Consider the following 13338-nt stretch of genomic DNA (forward strand, 5'->3'; position numbering starts at 1 on the left):
GCACGGAGGTCATCACCTCGGGGGTATGTATGAAAGCCATTTGGATCTCACGACCGACAACTTTATTGGCAGAAACAGATTTTTTGCCGTTCCCTCTGATCGTATGTAAAGGTAGATCCTTGTAAACAGCCACACAAAAACGGCTGGTTTTTGCAACTTTCAGAGTGACGGTGCAGATTGATCGATTTACAAATGTGTTTTGAATGAGTGTCACCTACAAAGGCTGCAAATGGCTTTGTTTCAGGAAAACAAATCAGATGGAAACAAAATGATGATAATGTCCCTGTGAACCAAACATTAATCCACCCCGCCTTCTGAGAAAACAAGACAACACACGACGAGACACGAGGACACAAGGACGGACGCAAATACGTAAAAAAAACGGATGGACAGACAGACAGACAGACGAGGAGGGAGGGACGGAGGGAGGGAGGGGGGAAAGGGTGGAGGGGGGGGGCGAATGTGGCCCAAATCACAGAATAAAAATGAAAGGGATTCAGGGTGTGGGGGTAGGGGCGGAGGGGGGGCTGAAGACCAGTCAAAGGAGAAAGAGAGAGAGAAATGAGAGAGAGAGAGAGAGAATAAGTGATAGGGATAGGCGTTTAGAGGGAGGGGAGGGGGTCGGGGTGGGGGGAAGGACAGTCAGGACAGGACAGGACAGGATAGGGGGGGAGGGGGGCGGCGTAGGTAGTATAGGAGGAACCATGCCGCGGGTTCACCTTCGATCTGTCTAAAGGGCACGGCCTGCACGGGGCGCACGCCGGAGCGTGTCCACTCTGGGCTGAACAAGGGGTGCTCATAGTACTCCTCGTCGGAGTGGTAGGGCTCGTCCTCGGGCACGGACACAGAGATGGAGGGGGCGAGGAACTTGCACCTCTCACGGGAGTTTTGGAAGCGCCTGAGAGGCCCCGCCTCCTCCTCATCCCCTACATCTACAAACGAGACAGACACAAGGAAGAAGAACTGCAGGGGGAAAAGAAAGACCGGAAAACACACGCGACTCGGAGGGCGGAGGAGGAGAGAGAGACGGAGAGAGACGGACAGTGAGAGAGAGAGAGAGAGAGAGAGACGGACAGTGAGTGAGAGAGAGAGAGAGAGAGAGAGAGAGAGAGAGAGAGAGAGAAAGTGAGAGAGCGCAAGAGAGAGAGACAGAGAGAAAGGAGAGAGAGAGAGAGAGAGAGAGAGAGAGAGAGAGAGAGAGAGAGAGAGAGAGAGAGAGAGAGAGAGAGAGAGAGAGAGAGAGAGAGGGAGAGAGAAAGAGAGAGGGAGAGAGAAAGAGAGAGGGCAATAGAGAGAGAGCAAGAGAGAGAGGGCAAGAGAGAGAGCGCAAGAGAGAGAGAGCGAGAGAGAGAGACAGAGAGAGACAGAGAGAGAGCACGAGAGAGAGAGCACGAGAGAGCGAGAGAGAGAGAGAGAACAAGAGCGAGAGAGAGGGACAGAGAGAGACAGAAAGAGACAATAGTGAGTGAGACTAGAGAGAGAGAGAAGGTGAATTAAGAGGAAGTAGGAGAGAGAGAGAGAGGCCAAGAAACAAAAGTAAGAGAGAGTAGGACGTGAGCGTGTTGGAGAGAGAGGAGAAGGGAATTAAGGTGAATTAAGAGGAAGAAGGAGAGAGAGAGAGAGGCCAAGAAACAAAAGTAAGAGAGAGTAGGACGTGAGCGTGTTGGAGAGAGAGGAGAAGGGAAATCAAAGAGACACAAGGTGAGAGTGAGGTATAAAAGACACTGACAAAGGAGACACACTGACAGGAGGTGGATGGAAGCTGGGGGTGAGCCATTGCAGCCGAGGCAGGACATACGTAAATATGGGAAGCCATATGTGAAGAAATGAAGGAAAAAACCATAATGAAACCATGTAAAAGAAGGAAACCTGGAAAACAATATATGTCCAATATATTTTCAGTTTTTCCAACTAAGGCGGACCCCTTAGCCACAGATTAGACATCAACAGAAAACGTGGTTGGCCCTGTTGCCTCTTTCCAACACCTGTGCTCACCTCATGAGCCACAAGGAGGACCAAACGAAAGACAAGAAACGACAACGGATAAAATGAAACCAAACAAGACCAACACAGTTAGATGTGCAAAAAGAAAAAAAAGAAAACAATACAACACATAAAACATACATAAAAAAAAAAAAAGGGTTTCACAGGGTTCTCGTAACGTTGGAACAGAGGTAAGGGGTAAGGGGAACGGAGCGAACGGAAGAGGAAGATAAGGAGTGATAGTGTGTCCTCCAATGATATACAGTGCTTTAATGATAATGAGTGTGTGTGTGTGTGTGTGTGTGCGCGTGTGTGTGTGTGTGTGTGTGTGTGTGTGTGTGTGTGTGTGTGTGTGTGTGTGTGTGTGTGTGTGTGTGTGTGTGTGTGTGTGTGTGTGTGTGTGTGTGTGTGTGTCGATGTTGATTACTCGTGCATTCCAAAGGAAACCATGCGACCAGCACAAGGTCAGGAAGGAAGGCCTGGTGAATACCAGCAGCTGAAACTGAAAGGAGAGTACTTCCTTTCTAATTGGATGATTAGCAGAAAAGCTTTTCCAAAAGAAAAGAGAAATTGAGACACGTTTGTGTTTTTGGCAGCAGTGTACAAGTACGAACACACAAATCCTTGTGTGTCCTCAATTTGAGTGTAAAAACATCCGAAACAGAATTGGCCCCAGAAGGACCCCATGATCCCAGAGAGCCTGTGATGCAGTCACAGGGAAAAGTAGCTAGAATATGCATGAAGAAAAGCCCTGGTGTACACGGGCTGATCCTCACACACGCCCACACACACGCGCGCGCGGGCGCGCACACACAATCGACCGCATGCGCCCACGCACACACACAATCCTTACCTCGTTCCAGCGGGCCGAAGTGTTGCGCAGCAGGGGAAGGAGGTGGAGAGGGGGGCAAGTTGGTGGTGTCTTCAACTGCAGGGGGAAATACAGATGGAGGGAGGGAGGGGTCACAGAAGGATAGCGAGGGAGAATATATACATATATTTCAAATGTCTGAACAAATCAAATTTACCGTGGCATATCAGCATTATCATTTGAAACTATATATTATCATATATAATGAGATAATAATAAAGCAAATCATCATAATTAATATCATTATTACTATTAATAATATTATTCACTTTTACCTCCATATACAGGCATGCCTCAGTCTATTTTGTCTAACCTTTATATAGTGTAATTAATCAAATGCTTTACAAAGAGAGCAAGGAGGAAGTGTGAGAGAGACAGAGAGACAGAGACAGAGATAGAGAGATTATTTTATTTATATATACGTATAATATAATATTATATTGTTATATTTATTGGGTTGAGTAGTGAAAAACACCACAGAAACTAGACTCATCCAAAGGGATTATGGTTCAGAAACAATTGCTTGCAGGTCCTGGTGAAAATGGTCTTTATACTTTGTTGTGTGTGTGTGTCTGGTTACTCAAGTGGTCAACAAACCAGCTTGTATTTGTGTGCACGAGTATGTGTCTGTGGGTACGGCAGACATTGGGCTCTGCGTTGTTTAATCCTTTGAGCTGCTCTAACACATGCTGTGTGTGTGTGTGTGTGTGTGTGTGTGTGTGTGTGTGTGTGTGTGTGTGTGTGTGTGTGTGTGTGTGTGTGTGTGTGTGTGTGTGTGTGTGTGTGTGTGTGTGTGTGTGTGTGCTGACTAGCTCTGGTGCCTTCCAATGGGGGTTGTGATCCTTAAAGAAGCGTTAATTTGGTTGCGAGCCACATTAGGTCACAGTAGGTACTGCTTTCCTCTTACATAATGTTGACAAATTTGTCAACACTGAGAGATCAATAAGAGATGGATCTGTCTGTCAGACAGTCCACCATAGCTCAGAAATCCATATGGAGAGCAGAGCATGTGTTTAAACAAACTTAACAAAAAATCATTACTTACGAATAAAGAAATTCCAAATTGGCGATCAAAAGAATGACCACATTAGGATGCAAAAGTAAAAGTTTTTGAGGTCACAAACTAATTAGAACTTGGCAATATAATTTTCATGCTGCAAAAGCTGCAGCTGCATCAGATCAATAGGGCAGCGTTCCAAAAGAGAGATTCAATTTGCAGACGCAATAGATTAGACATGACTCGCCAGCCACATCGTCATTATTGTTAGCCTGGGAAGCTTGCTTGGGGAATGAGAAGCAATGCAAAGCGTAAACAAATACAACCCAGAAAAATACCAATACGATATCAACCTAATTAAAATGCATATTTGACCAGATTCCAGTTCATCTGCTGGCTATTGGAGGAATGGTGGAGCTTTTCGAGTCTCCATGAAAGGCAAAAAGTGATGACTACAGAGTTGTATAATGAGCTTTCTCAAATGTTTTCCTTTTCACACATGAGTAATCCATCATTTATCATCATCATTATCATCGTTCTGCACGATATGCATTTTGTATGAGTTTACACGTTGCGTAAGAATTACTGCTTTTACATGTGCAGATACAGAGTCTGCTGCATTGGATCGTCAGAATACTGTCAGGATTCAGGGTTTGTCTTTAGTGTAGTCTTTGTACATGTCAACTTTGGTGTTGATTCATTCATAACACAATGCAATACGTGTTTGTAGTCATATCTGTCTCTGGTTAAAGCCCACCTATCAACCCAAGCCAAGGGAGTCCCTGTGTAGGCGTTATTTTGCTAGTTTAGCTTATTGTGCATTGAAGAATGTGGGCATGCTGTTATTCTGTGTGTGTCTGTATGTAAGATAGAATGTATTATATGTATTTAAGCACCCCTTATCCTTTAAAGGAAGCCTGAATGTGTGTGTGTGGGTAGGTGTGTAGGTGTGTGTGTGTGTGTGTGTGTGTGTGTGTGTGTGTGTGTGTGTGTGTGTGTGTGTGTGTGTGTGTGTGTGTGCATGTCTGGGCCTTTATGTGTGTACGTTTGTATCTGTGTGTCTGTGTGTTAGAGAGCATGTATGTGTATTTAACCACATCCTTAACAAGAAGCCCGAGTGTGTGTGCACGCTCGCCTTCTTGTGTGACAAACCCACCTGAAGGAAGCCTCTTGGCTGTGTCCGCTAGGCTCTCCTGCTCTCCTTTCAGAACCGCCACCGCCTCCGCAGTCACTTCCTGTACGATCCGTGCGGACACTTGCTCTGCATGAAGCAACAGACAAAACAACAACATCTCATTCCTCTTCCAGTCTGAGAATAGGACCAGGTCGACAACTCCCATTGGGTTCAAACTCGAGTCGGGAGACGGCGATGAGCCGGAGGGCCTTCCAGAGTAGAAGGAGTCGTTATTGATCCCCCAGGGGGAGATTGTGCTCTTCGTATGTGTTTTGAGTCATCAGGCTAGACTTTAAGCCTAGCAACTGAGATTGAGTGACCGAGACTGAGGCTCGGTGCAAGAACCCGAGACAGGCCGAGAGGATGCCACGGCCCAGCATTGGGGGAAAACAAAGCCTGGCTCACCATTGACTTGGTAAAAGCAGTCACTGAACGATTAACTTTGGGGAACATCCCTAGAAGCTGGATGAGGGAGGCTCTCCGAACAACAGCGCCATTAGATGTAAAAAACAGGAAAAAAACGATGGGATCCTGGCTTCACCTTGGTGCCGATGAGCTTATCCAACAGTGTTGCTGGACTCTTAAAGCCTACATTCACGTTTGCTCATCAAAGATGTTCTCCTATATCGGGGATGAGGCTATGGTGGTGTGCACCATGCTGTTGTTACTTTGGTGTTGACAATTTTCTCCAAAATAATGAAAGAACTTGCGCTGTGTAATTGAATGGCAAACATTGCAGCCGTATACAGTACACAGATAAAATATATGTTGAAATATATATTTAAATGTTTCCACCATATAATTCATTGTTCTGTATCATAAAGGATAAAACGTCTTGCACAAAACTGTAGACCTTGAGCCATTCACTAATATAGGGAGCTCAGTATAGATGTTGAATTTGAATATGAAACATCTCTGAGCTTCATCTAAAGATAATTGCTGAAAATATATTTTTCGTACTGCTGCTAATGCTTGCATATGGGCTGAATTGTTGACCTCAATACAAAAGGACACAAATAGCTAATGAAACTTAGAAAACATCAAAACACAATCTTTTTCTAGGCCACTTGTACATTCTCTAAAAAAATACAACTTTGCATAGCGTCACCGTAAAAAGGAAGTAACAATGCAACACTATTTTTTGGACCTGCTGTTTTTTTGTGTGTGCTATTGTTATGCTTTCCAGACAACATTGCACTCACCGTCACAAGTAAAAAACACTGAAAAACAAATGCACAAATACAAAGCCGGTTGTCCCAATTCACCGAGCAGAAGCACACATCCACAAACACACTCACGCCATCCAACACCCACACTCAAAATCTCCTTACAGGAATGATCGTCAGAGCCTCCTCGCCCCCTCATAGTGTCTATTTTTGCTGCAGAGATGAACTGAAGCATTCGCCTTGTAGTTCTTCCAACGGGGAAACGACAAAAAAACCACAATAACAACAACAACCTAAAATACCGCCGCAGTGACATACAAGCCGTCACGCTGAGACCTCATCATTTCAGACTCCCGACACCCTTGGGTCCGACATCCAGGTCTAAGATAGTTGAGCCTCTTTTTATCTCAGGATGACAGTCTTTATGTCTCTAGCCCCGGACCTGTTATGTTAACATGTGACAAGGAAGCCAATACTGTGGCAGATTACGATTTGAAACATGCAAGAAATATTGATACATAATAAGTATAATTTGGAAAATCTTTTAAGTGATACGACACATTGATGAGACAACTATCCTCCATTAATTTGAGTATAAGTATGCCTGTTTCAGGTATTCCACATCAGCCATGTTAGAATAACATGACATCCTGGCATGATACGTCATACACGCACATTTATCTTCCCCACCTGCTCACCCATATCTCAGGTACACCTATAATCACACATAGGCATGCACATGGCCTATACGCGAGCACAGCAATTGATCCTGACATGAGAACGAAGGTTTGCGCACACACACGCACACACACACACACACTCCCAAATCGGCAAGGACCCCGGGTTCAGTGGTTAGTCATGCCTTTTGTCTGTCTCGAGTGCACACGCCCAGACAGACAGTCACGAATGAACAGACGCACACACACAAGCACACACACTCAGACGAAAAATTGTGAAACAGTGCAAACATCAAAACATGGTCTTTGTCTAGAATGATAGATTACATTGATTGACACATGGAAAGACCGTCGCAGCCTTTCATTAACTTGACAAAGACAGACACTAATTAAGACCTTCTAACATATTCAAGGTCCTTATAAAGGTACTGCTGGCAAAATATTTTTCCAGAGGAGTTACCATTGTGTCAAGAAAACACGCATGAAGCATCAGTAAAAATTAGATCTTGGCGTTACCTGTATGAGGGGCCGTCTGCTGAAGCGGAGAGTGTGTGTGCTCCCTGAGCTCCCACTAAGACTGGGGCTCTGAGCTGAGCAGCACACACTCTGTCCCCCCACACACACACACGCACACACACAGAGACACACGCACACGCGCAGCAAGATAGCACTGGGGAAATGGGAGAAAGGGCGAGAGAGAGAGAGAGAGAGAGAGAGAGAGAGAGAGAGAGAGAGAGAGAGAGAGAGAGGGAGAGAGAGAGAGAGAGAGAGAGAGAGAGAGAGAGAGATAAAAAGAGCAAAAGAGAGAGAGAGAAAAATAGAAAAAAGAGAGAAAGAGACAGAGAGGGAGAGAGAGGCGTGCTGCTCGGTTTTGATACCAGACATCCCGCACCGAAAAAAAATGTGTCAAATCGAGCAGTTGCCATAGCAACAAAGCACACGGCCAGGATGGCCGACTGCGATTCCCTCATATAATTAGGATGCCAGCGACATCTCTTATTGGCATTCAAGCCTGTCCCCTCTCTCCTATTGTCCTTTTTATCCTCTTGTTCATTTCCTCTGCAGTCTGTTTCAATGAGCATGCACGCTGGATCACCCAGCCCACGATGGGTGGCATCGTGGGGACCTTAGGGTGCAGGCCCCCCGCGGGGATCTGGCTCAGATCGTAGTCCCCCTGGTGCAGCCCAGCCGCTGACACATGCTAATATTGTCCCCATTTCAAATGATACACATTTTGAGTTATTATTAGCATCATGGATTTGACGATTCTTTTGACTTTGACTCCTGCTTATATCATCTGTTTCATACTACATAAGTTATATCTTCGTAAAAAGAAATGGAATAGTTTTATTTATGCCTAATCTGGTCTAACTGCTCCAGACAGAACACATCCATCTGTCTGGGCTACCAACACCTCTAGACACTCCCGGGTTCCTGGACCGTCTCAACCAGGTACAGCTGGTGGCTGCTCTTTCTCCCCCCCCCCCCCACCCCTTCTCTCTCTCTGCTCCCCATCTCTCTCTCCCCTACCTCCCTCTCTCTCTCCCCTACCTCCCTCTCTCTCTCCCCTACCTCACTCACTCACTCACTCACTCACTCGCACACACACGCCTTCATGCCCTTTATGCATTCATTCATTTCAGGGGATTTGTCATGACAGCACGTCCCCAGCTACTCTCAGAGATGTAGGGGACCGCCAGATGACCCCCCCCTCCTGCCCTTCCCTGCCGCACTGGGCCCTGGGCAGGGCCAGAGAGAGGCGTGTTGATGTATGCTGACAACAGCATGTTAACCAGAGAAAGAAAACCCACACATGTCAACACCCGCACACATCTGTGCCATACACTGACAAGACACTTTGGTTTAGAGTAACTGTGATTGTATTGTTAGTTGTGCTTATGCAATTCTATCTACTTTAATGTCTCTGGCTTGAGCTGAGCAACTGTCACAAAGGACTACCTGAGGGGTCAATGAAGTCCTCTGCATCTGCATAGTTGTGGCTTATCAGCTTTGAAGAAGCCCAAGGTTTTCCCCTTGATCATTGATTAGCATTCAGATTCTTCTGATGTGTGCTGGGTGCTGCAGGTACGATACTTCTTCTCTTGTTCATCTCATTATGAGTTCAGTTGGTGTTGCTTCTAGAGTAGAAGAACAAGTAGGCTAAGACAACTACATTTCAGTGGCTGTTGTTCTTGTTCAATGCTTCGTGCCGGGCTGCTTTCTTGTTGACGCCAGGTGAAGCCTGTAGCTGCGTGGCCCTGCCGAAGCTTAAGCACCCCTTCCCATGCCTTTGATATGCCGATAACAGGCGAGGAAACACATGCTGGGGCTCCACGCGCTAATTATGCAAACTGCTAGCTAAGAGGGAGCTAGCCCACTCAAAGCGCTGACACGCAAGACTACATCACAAGCAACGTGAGTGGCTTTCTAGAGGTTAACTCATCAGCTTTGCATTCATTTATGCGTGGGTTTGTGTTTTGTGTTTGTGTTTTGTGTTTGTGTTATGCTCTTCAACATGGTGTAAGGATAATTAACAGGTGTTTCTATATTCAGTATTCCGGCACCTTTAAAGCTAGCGTACCCGGCTGTTATCAAGCAACAGCGTGGGTCAGGGCCGGATCTCACCTCAAAATGTAGTCTTTCTGAAATCAAGTTTAGTCTTCATCTATTTTATTTGAAATTATTCAATAATATTGGAATGGTGTAAGTTCACTTATAAGCCTATCATTTTATTTGGAAGCAAAGTAGGTAATTAGCGCAGGTGTGATCGTCAGTATGAGTGTGGTAAGTCAAGTTTTGATGGATGGTGGATTTATGGGAGGGTTGGAATCGAGACGTATATCAGAATGCTGACATAGATTGACTGATTATGTGTTTATTCAAATTGAATCAATTAATGTAAAATTATTGAAGGAAATTAGAAAGAAAATGAAATAAAAATTACTCTAATACCGACTGAACATATGAACAATACTATAGAAGTCAATTCATAGCGTCTTTCAACATGGCCTTAATGTGTTAAGTGGGCTGCGGCCAACTGCCTAAATGGTAGCTGATATGAATAATGGGTGGAAAGAGGCAGAGCATAGAAGCATTTCTAAAAGAGTATCTCGGTCTCCTAGCGATACTCAGGCAGGACATCTTCCCCACAAGTGCAGCTGAGGCGCAAAAAGGTAAGAGGCATTCGGAGAGCACGACGCAGAGAACAAAAGCCCCCCTACCCACCTAACCCTCTGGTAAAAAAAAGTTCTACGTGGGGGGGGGGGGGGGGGACCGTTGCCATGGTTACGCCGAGGGAGCAACGTTGGGCGCGTTTTGCCGGCCTCGCTTGCTGTGCTGTGTGAGGGCTCCTGGGCAAGTGGGGGGCTGGGGAGCTGGGGGTTGGGGGCTTGAGGGGGCGTATGGAGCCCTTTAATCACAGTGCCATAATAACCCTGCGTGATGCTAGCCAGCTCTCTGCCGGCTAGCGCCTACGCAGCACAGCGCAGTAGGAAGACGCTGCCGTCGTGCAGGCGTAGGAGGTCTGTATAAACACACACACACACACACACACACACACACACATTAGCACCCACACGCAGCGTAAAAAACATATACGCGTCACACACATCACACACACGACATCATAGGCCGTGCTTGCAGGAACAACGCACACACACATTCTAGTGCACACAACACGTGAGTCACGCCACTGAAACCTCAGTGTGGGTGGCAAATAAAAAAAAAAGAGAAAAAAAACATATTTGTCCTTTATTCTTTAAACTGTTACAAGTAATAATGGGATTTTCATTTCAGCGAGTGGATAATTATATGATTTTTTCTATATATTTATTTCTAGAAAGGTCGAACACAAAGGAGGGTTCAATGTCTGTCCTGTTGTGTGTCTCCCACACTTTACAGTACCCTCGTTTTTATAAGTTCCCACTAAGTTATACTTATTTTCAATTGCTTTCCCTCATCTATTTGTTTGTGACATTATCGCCAGTGTCACAAACACAGCTTCATGTATTTCATTACGTTATAATAATCGTAACAATTTTGATTGGGCCTAATACTCTCAAAAATGAAAGCTGGACAAAAATTGTGCCCTTTTTAAATAAACTTTGGTAAAGATAAAGCATTGCCTAAAGATTATAAAGGCAGGGGTAGGCATCTTCTTAAAGGATGAATACAAGTAGGCTGCAGACCCAGTTTCATGCCCAGTAGGCCTACTGTTAGGACTAATATATATATAAATATATACACTTTTTTTTCTTTTTAAAACAACTCCAGTCACTATAATAGCTGGTCAATATACCGTAGACACTTTGGCAAGAAGAAGATAAGAGAATGAAGGGAATTGAATTCATGTTAAATTAATGCAAGCTCAGTTAGAAGTAATGCTAATAGAGTGGCGAAGTCACACCCTTTCCGGTAGAGCCCATGGGACCTATGAGATCGAAAAATATGAATGGGTTACAATCGAGAGAAAGTAATTATCTTATGGTCCCAGTCTTTATATGCCCCGGATTACACCTATATGTTGTTTGTGAATTTAAATGATAATTTTTCATGTCAAGAGTTTGACCGTTTATTGTGCAATTGTTCAGTTAAAGGCTGTAGAGAAAACGCAATAAGAAAGACTACATGTCTCGTATGTGATGTCAGCCTCCCTACGACTGGCGTGGACAAGAACGACAATCTCCCCATCGGCATAACTGAAACTCTCCACATTCCCCGACTTATAATGGTTTTCACCTCTTTCGAGGCTTTTATCCTCCCCTTGGAAAAAAGTGGTGAAGTGGAGCAGAGAGATCGCCATGTCTGTACCGGAGTTCAGAGCGAAATTTTTTAGTTTTCTTTGCATGAAAAATTATCATTTAAATCCACAAACAACATATGTGTAATCCAGGGCATATAAAGACTGGGACCAGAAGATAATTACTTTCTCTCCATTGAAAGCCATTCATATTCGATCTCATAGGTCCCATGGGCTCTACCGGAAAGGGCGTGACTTCGCCACTCTATAGTATTATCAATTAACCCTAACCTTATCAGTTCACCTAAACAAGACGACCTGAAACAAGGATGAAAACCATGGCGTATTCCAGTCTGTATTTTTTTCATTCTAGATCAAAACAGAATTTCCTCCATTTGCTAACGCAAATGCAGGCATTCATGATGGAGAGAAATAGGCTGAAAGATCTGCAGAAGAGTCATGACCAGTAGGAAACTTACCAGAGAGATCGCTCTTAAAAGGAGGAAAAGGTCAACGTAGAGTCTGAACGTGTTACAACATGTTACTACAACACTAGCTCAGCAAACACGCTGTTCTTCTATATTGGTTTTCAAGAATGGACAGGACTACAAGCGACCCCAGAAGCTGCTCAGAAAGAGAAGGAAGCCCTGTCTAAGAGTTACTATCGACTATCGAGCAGAAATGGCAATGCTGAGGTAGGCCTGCTTGAAGGGGAATAGAGAGATTTAGCCTAAGAAAGAGGCTTTACAGATGGAGGAAGAGCACTTCGGCTTGAGACGGAAGCAGTCGAGGAAGAAAGGTCCGTGCACCGAAAATGCATACGAAGGAATAGGAATTGGAAGAGGAGAGTATTGCCAATAAGAGAGATTCATTCGGGCTAGCACTGTCAGAAATGGCAATGTTGAGGCAACTAGCTGAAGGAGAAGAGAGGCTTGGAGGTGAAGAGAGACGGTCCTCAACAAAGGGAATAACATCAAGGTCCTGACGATGGAAAAATAACGTCAATCACACAAGAAGGTCCTAAAGCAACTCAGAGAAGAAGAAGAAAGCCGAGAAAAGTCAAATAACCGCTGACTTTGACCCAGTTTGGCCATGCCAGGATAGGAACTACACACTTTCAGGCAAAGTGTGAATACTCAACTATGCATACTAACTTTTTGTTAAACCTTATTGTGTTGGAAATCAAGCTTAAACAGGGGCTCCACTTTAAATACCTTTTTGCCAATTTGCGTTAACTGTTAATCTGTTGTAAATTGGCAAATAACCAAGCATTGGTGTGGTGGTGCGAATCCATTAATTACTTTTTGAAAATTAATCAAGTACACATAAAATAATACAAACTCACCGGCGGTCACTGGATGGGCCCCGCTCATGACCCCGTTGAAGCCATTCTCCCTGGCTGAAGAGAAGGGCCCGGTGGCCCCTGGCTGGCAGGCCCTGTAGGCTGAGGCGGAGGAGGAGGAGGAGGAGGAAGTTGTGGTGGTGGTGGAGGAGGAAGAGGAGAAGCCGTTGGCGCCGTGTGGGGCCGACGGATCTTGCCTTCCTGAAGGGTTCCACTGGGGGGCGCTGTCCTCGGACCGCTGACCGTCCGCCATTCTGGAACTAGCAGTGAGGGCCGAAGGGGAGAAGAGTCAGGCTTCTCTCCTCTCTGAGTGAGGCAGAGATGGAGAGGGAGACGGAGAGAGATGTCAAGTATTGGAACGGTAGCCCCGTGAGAAGGAGCGCCTGGCTG

At 45.2% G+C, this 13338-nt stretch overlaps 1 protein-coding gene across 12 annotated transcripts in view; it reads right to left on the reverse strand.

Moving 5' to 3' along the window:
- The window catches only part of map2 (microtubule-associated protein 2), a 66210-nt gene that overhangs the window by 24406 nt on the left and 28466 nt on the right, over positions 1-13338 (reverse strand). For 6 of the 12 annotated variants that reach the window (XM_030343563.1, XM_030343558.1, XM_030343560.1 and 3 more), the window contains exons 4-7: positions 12952-13208; positions 5008-5112; positions 2837-2911; positions 720-932 (exon numbers count right to left, since the gene is read on the reverse strand). In XM_030343563.1, the coding sequence (XP_030199423.1) occupies positions 720-932; positions 2837-2911; positions 5008-5112; positions 12952-13201 (643 nt within the window). In that variant the 5' untranslated portion in view covers positions 13202-13208. Of the gene's footprint in view, positions 1-719; positions 933-2836; positions 2912-5007; positions 5113-7384; positions 7543-12951; positions 13255-13338 lie in introns of those variants that run through there. The other 6 variants (XM_030343564.1, XM_030343561.1, XM_030343557.1 and 3 more) reach the window with 5 other exon arrangements.

The sequence above is a fragment of the Gadus morhua genome, chromosome 20 (assembly GCF_902167405.1).
Source record: "Gadus morhua chromosome 20, gadMor3.0, whole genome shotgun sequence".
NCBI lineage: Eukaryota > Metazoa > Chordata > Actinopteri > Gadiformes > Gadidae > Gadus > Gadus morhua.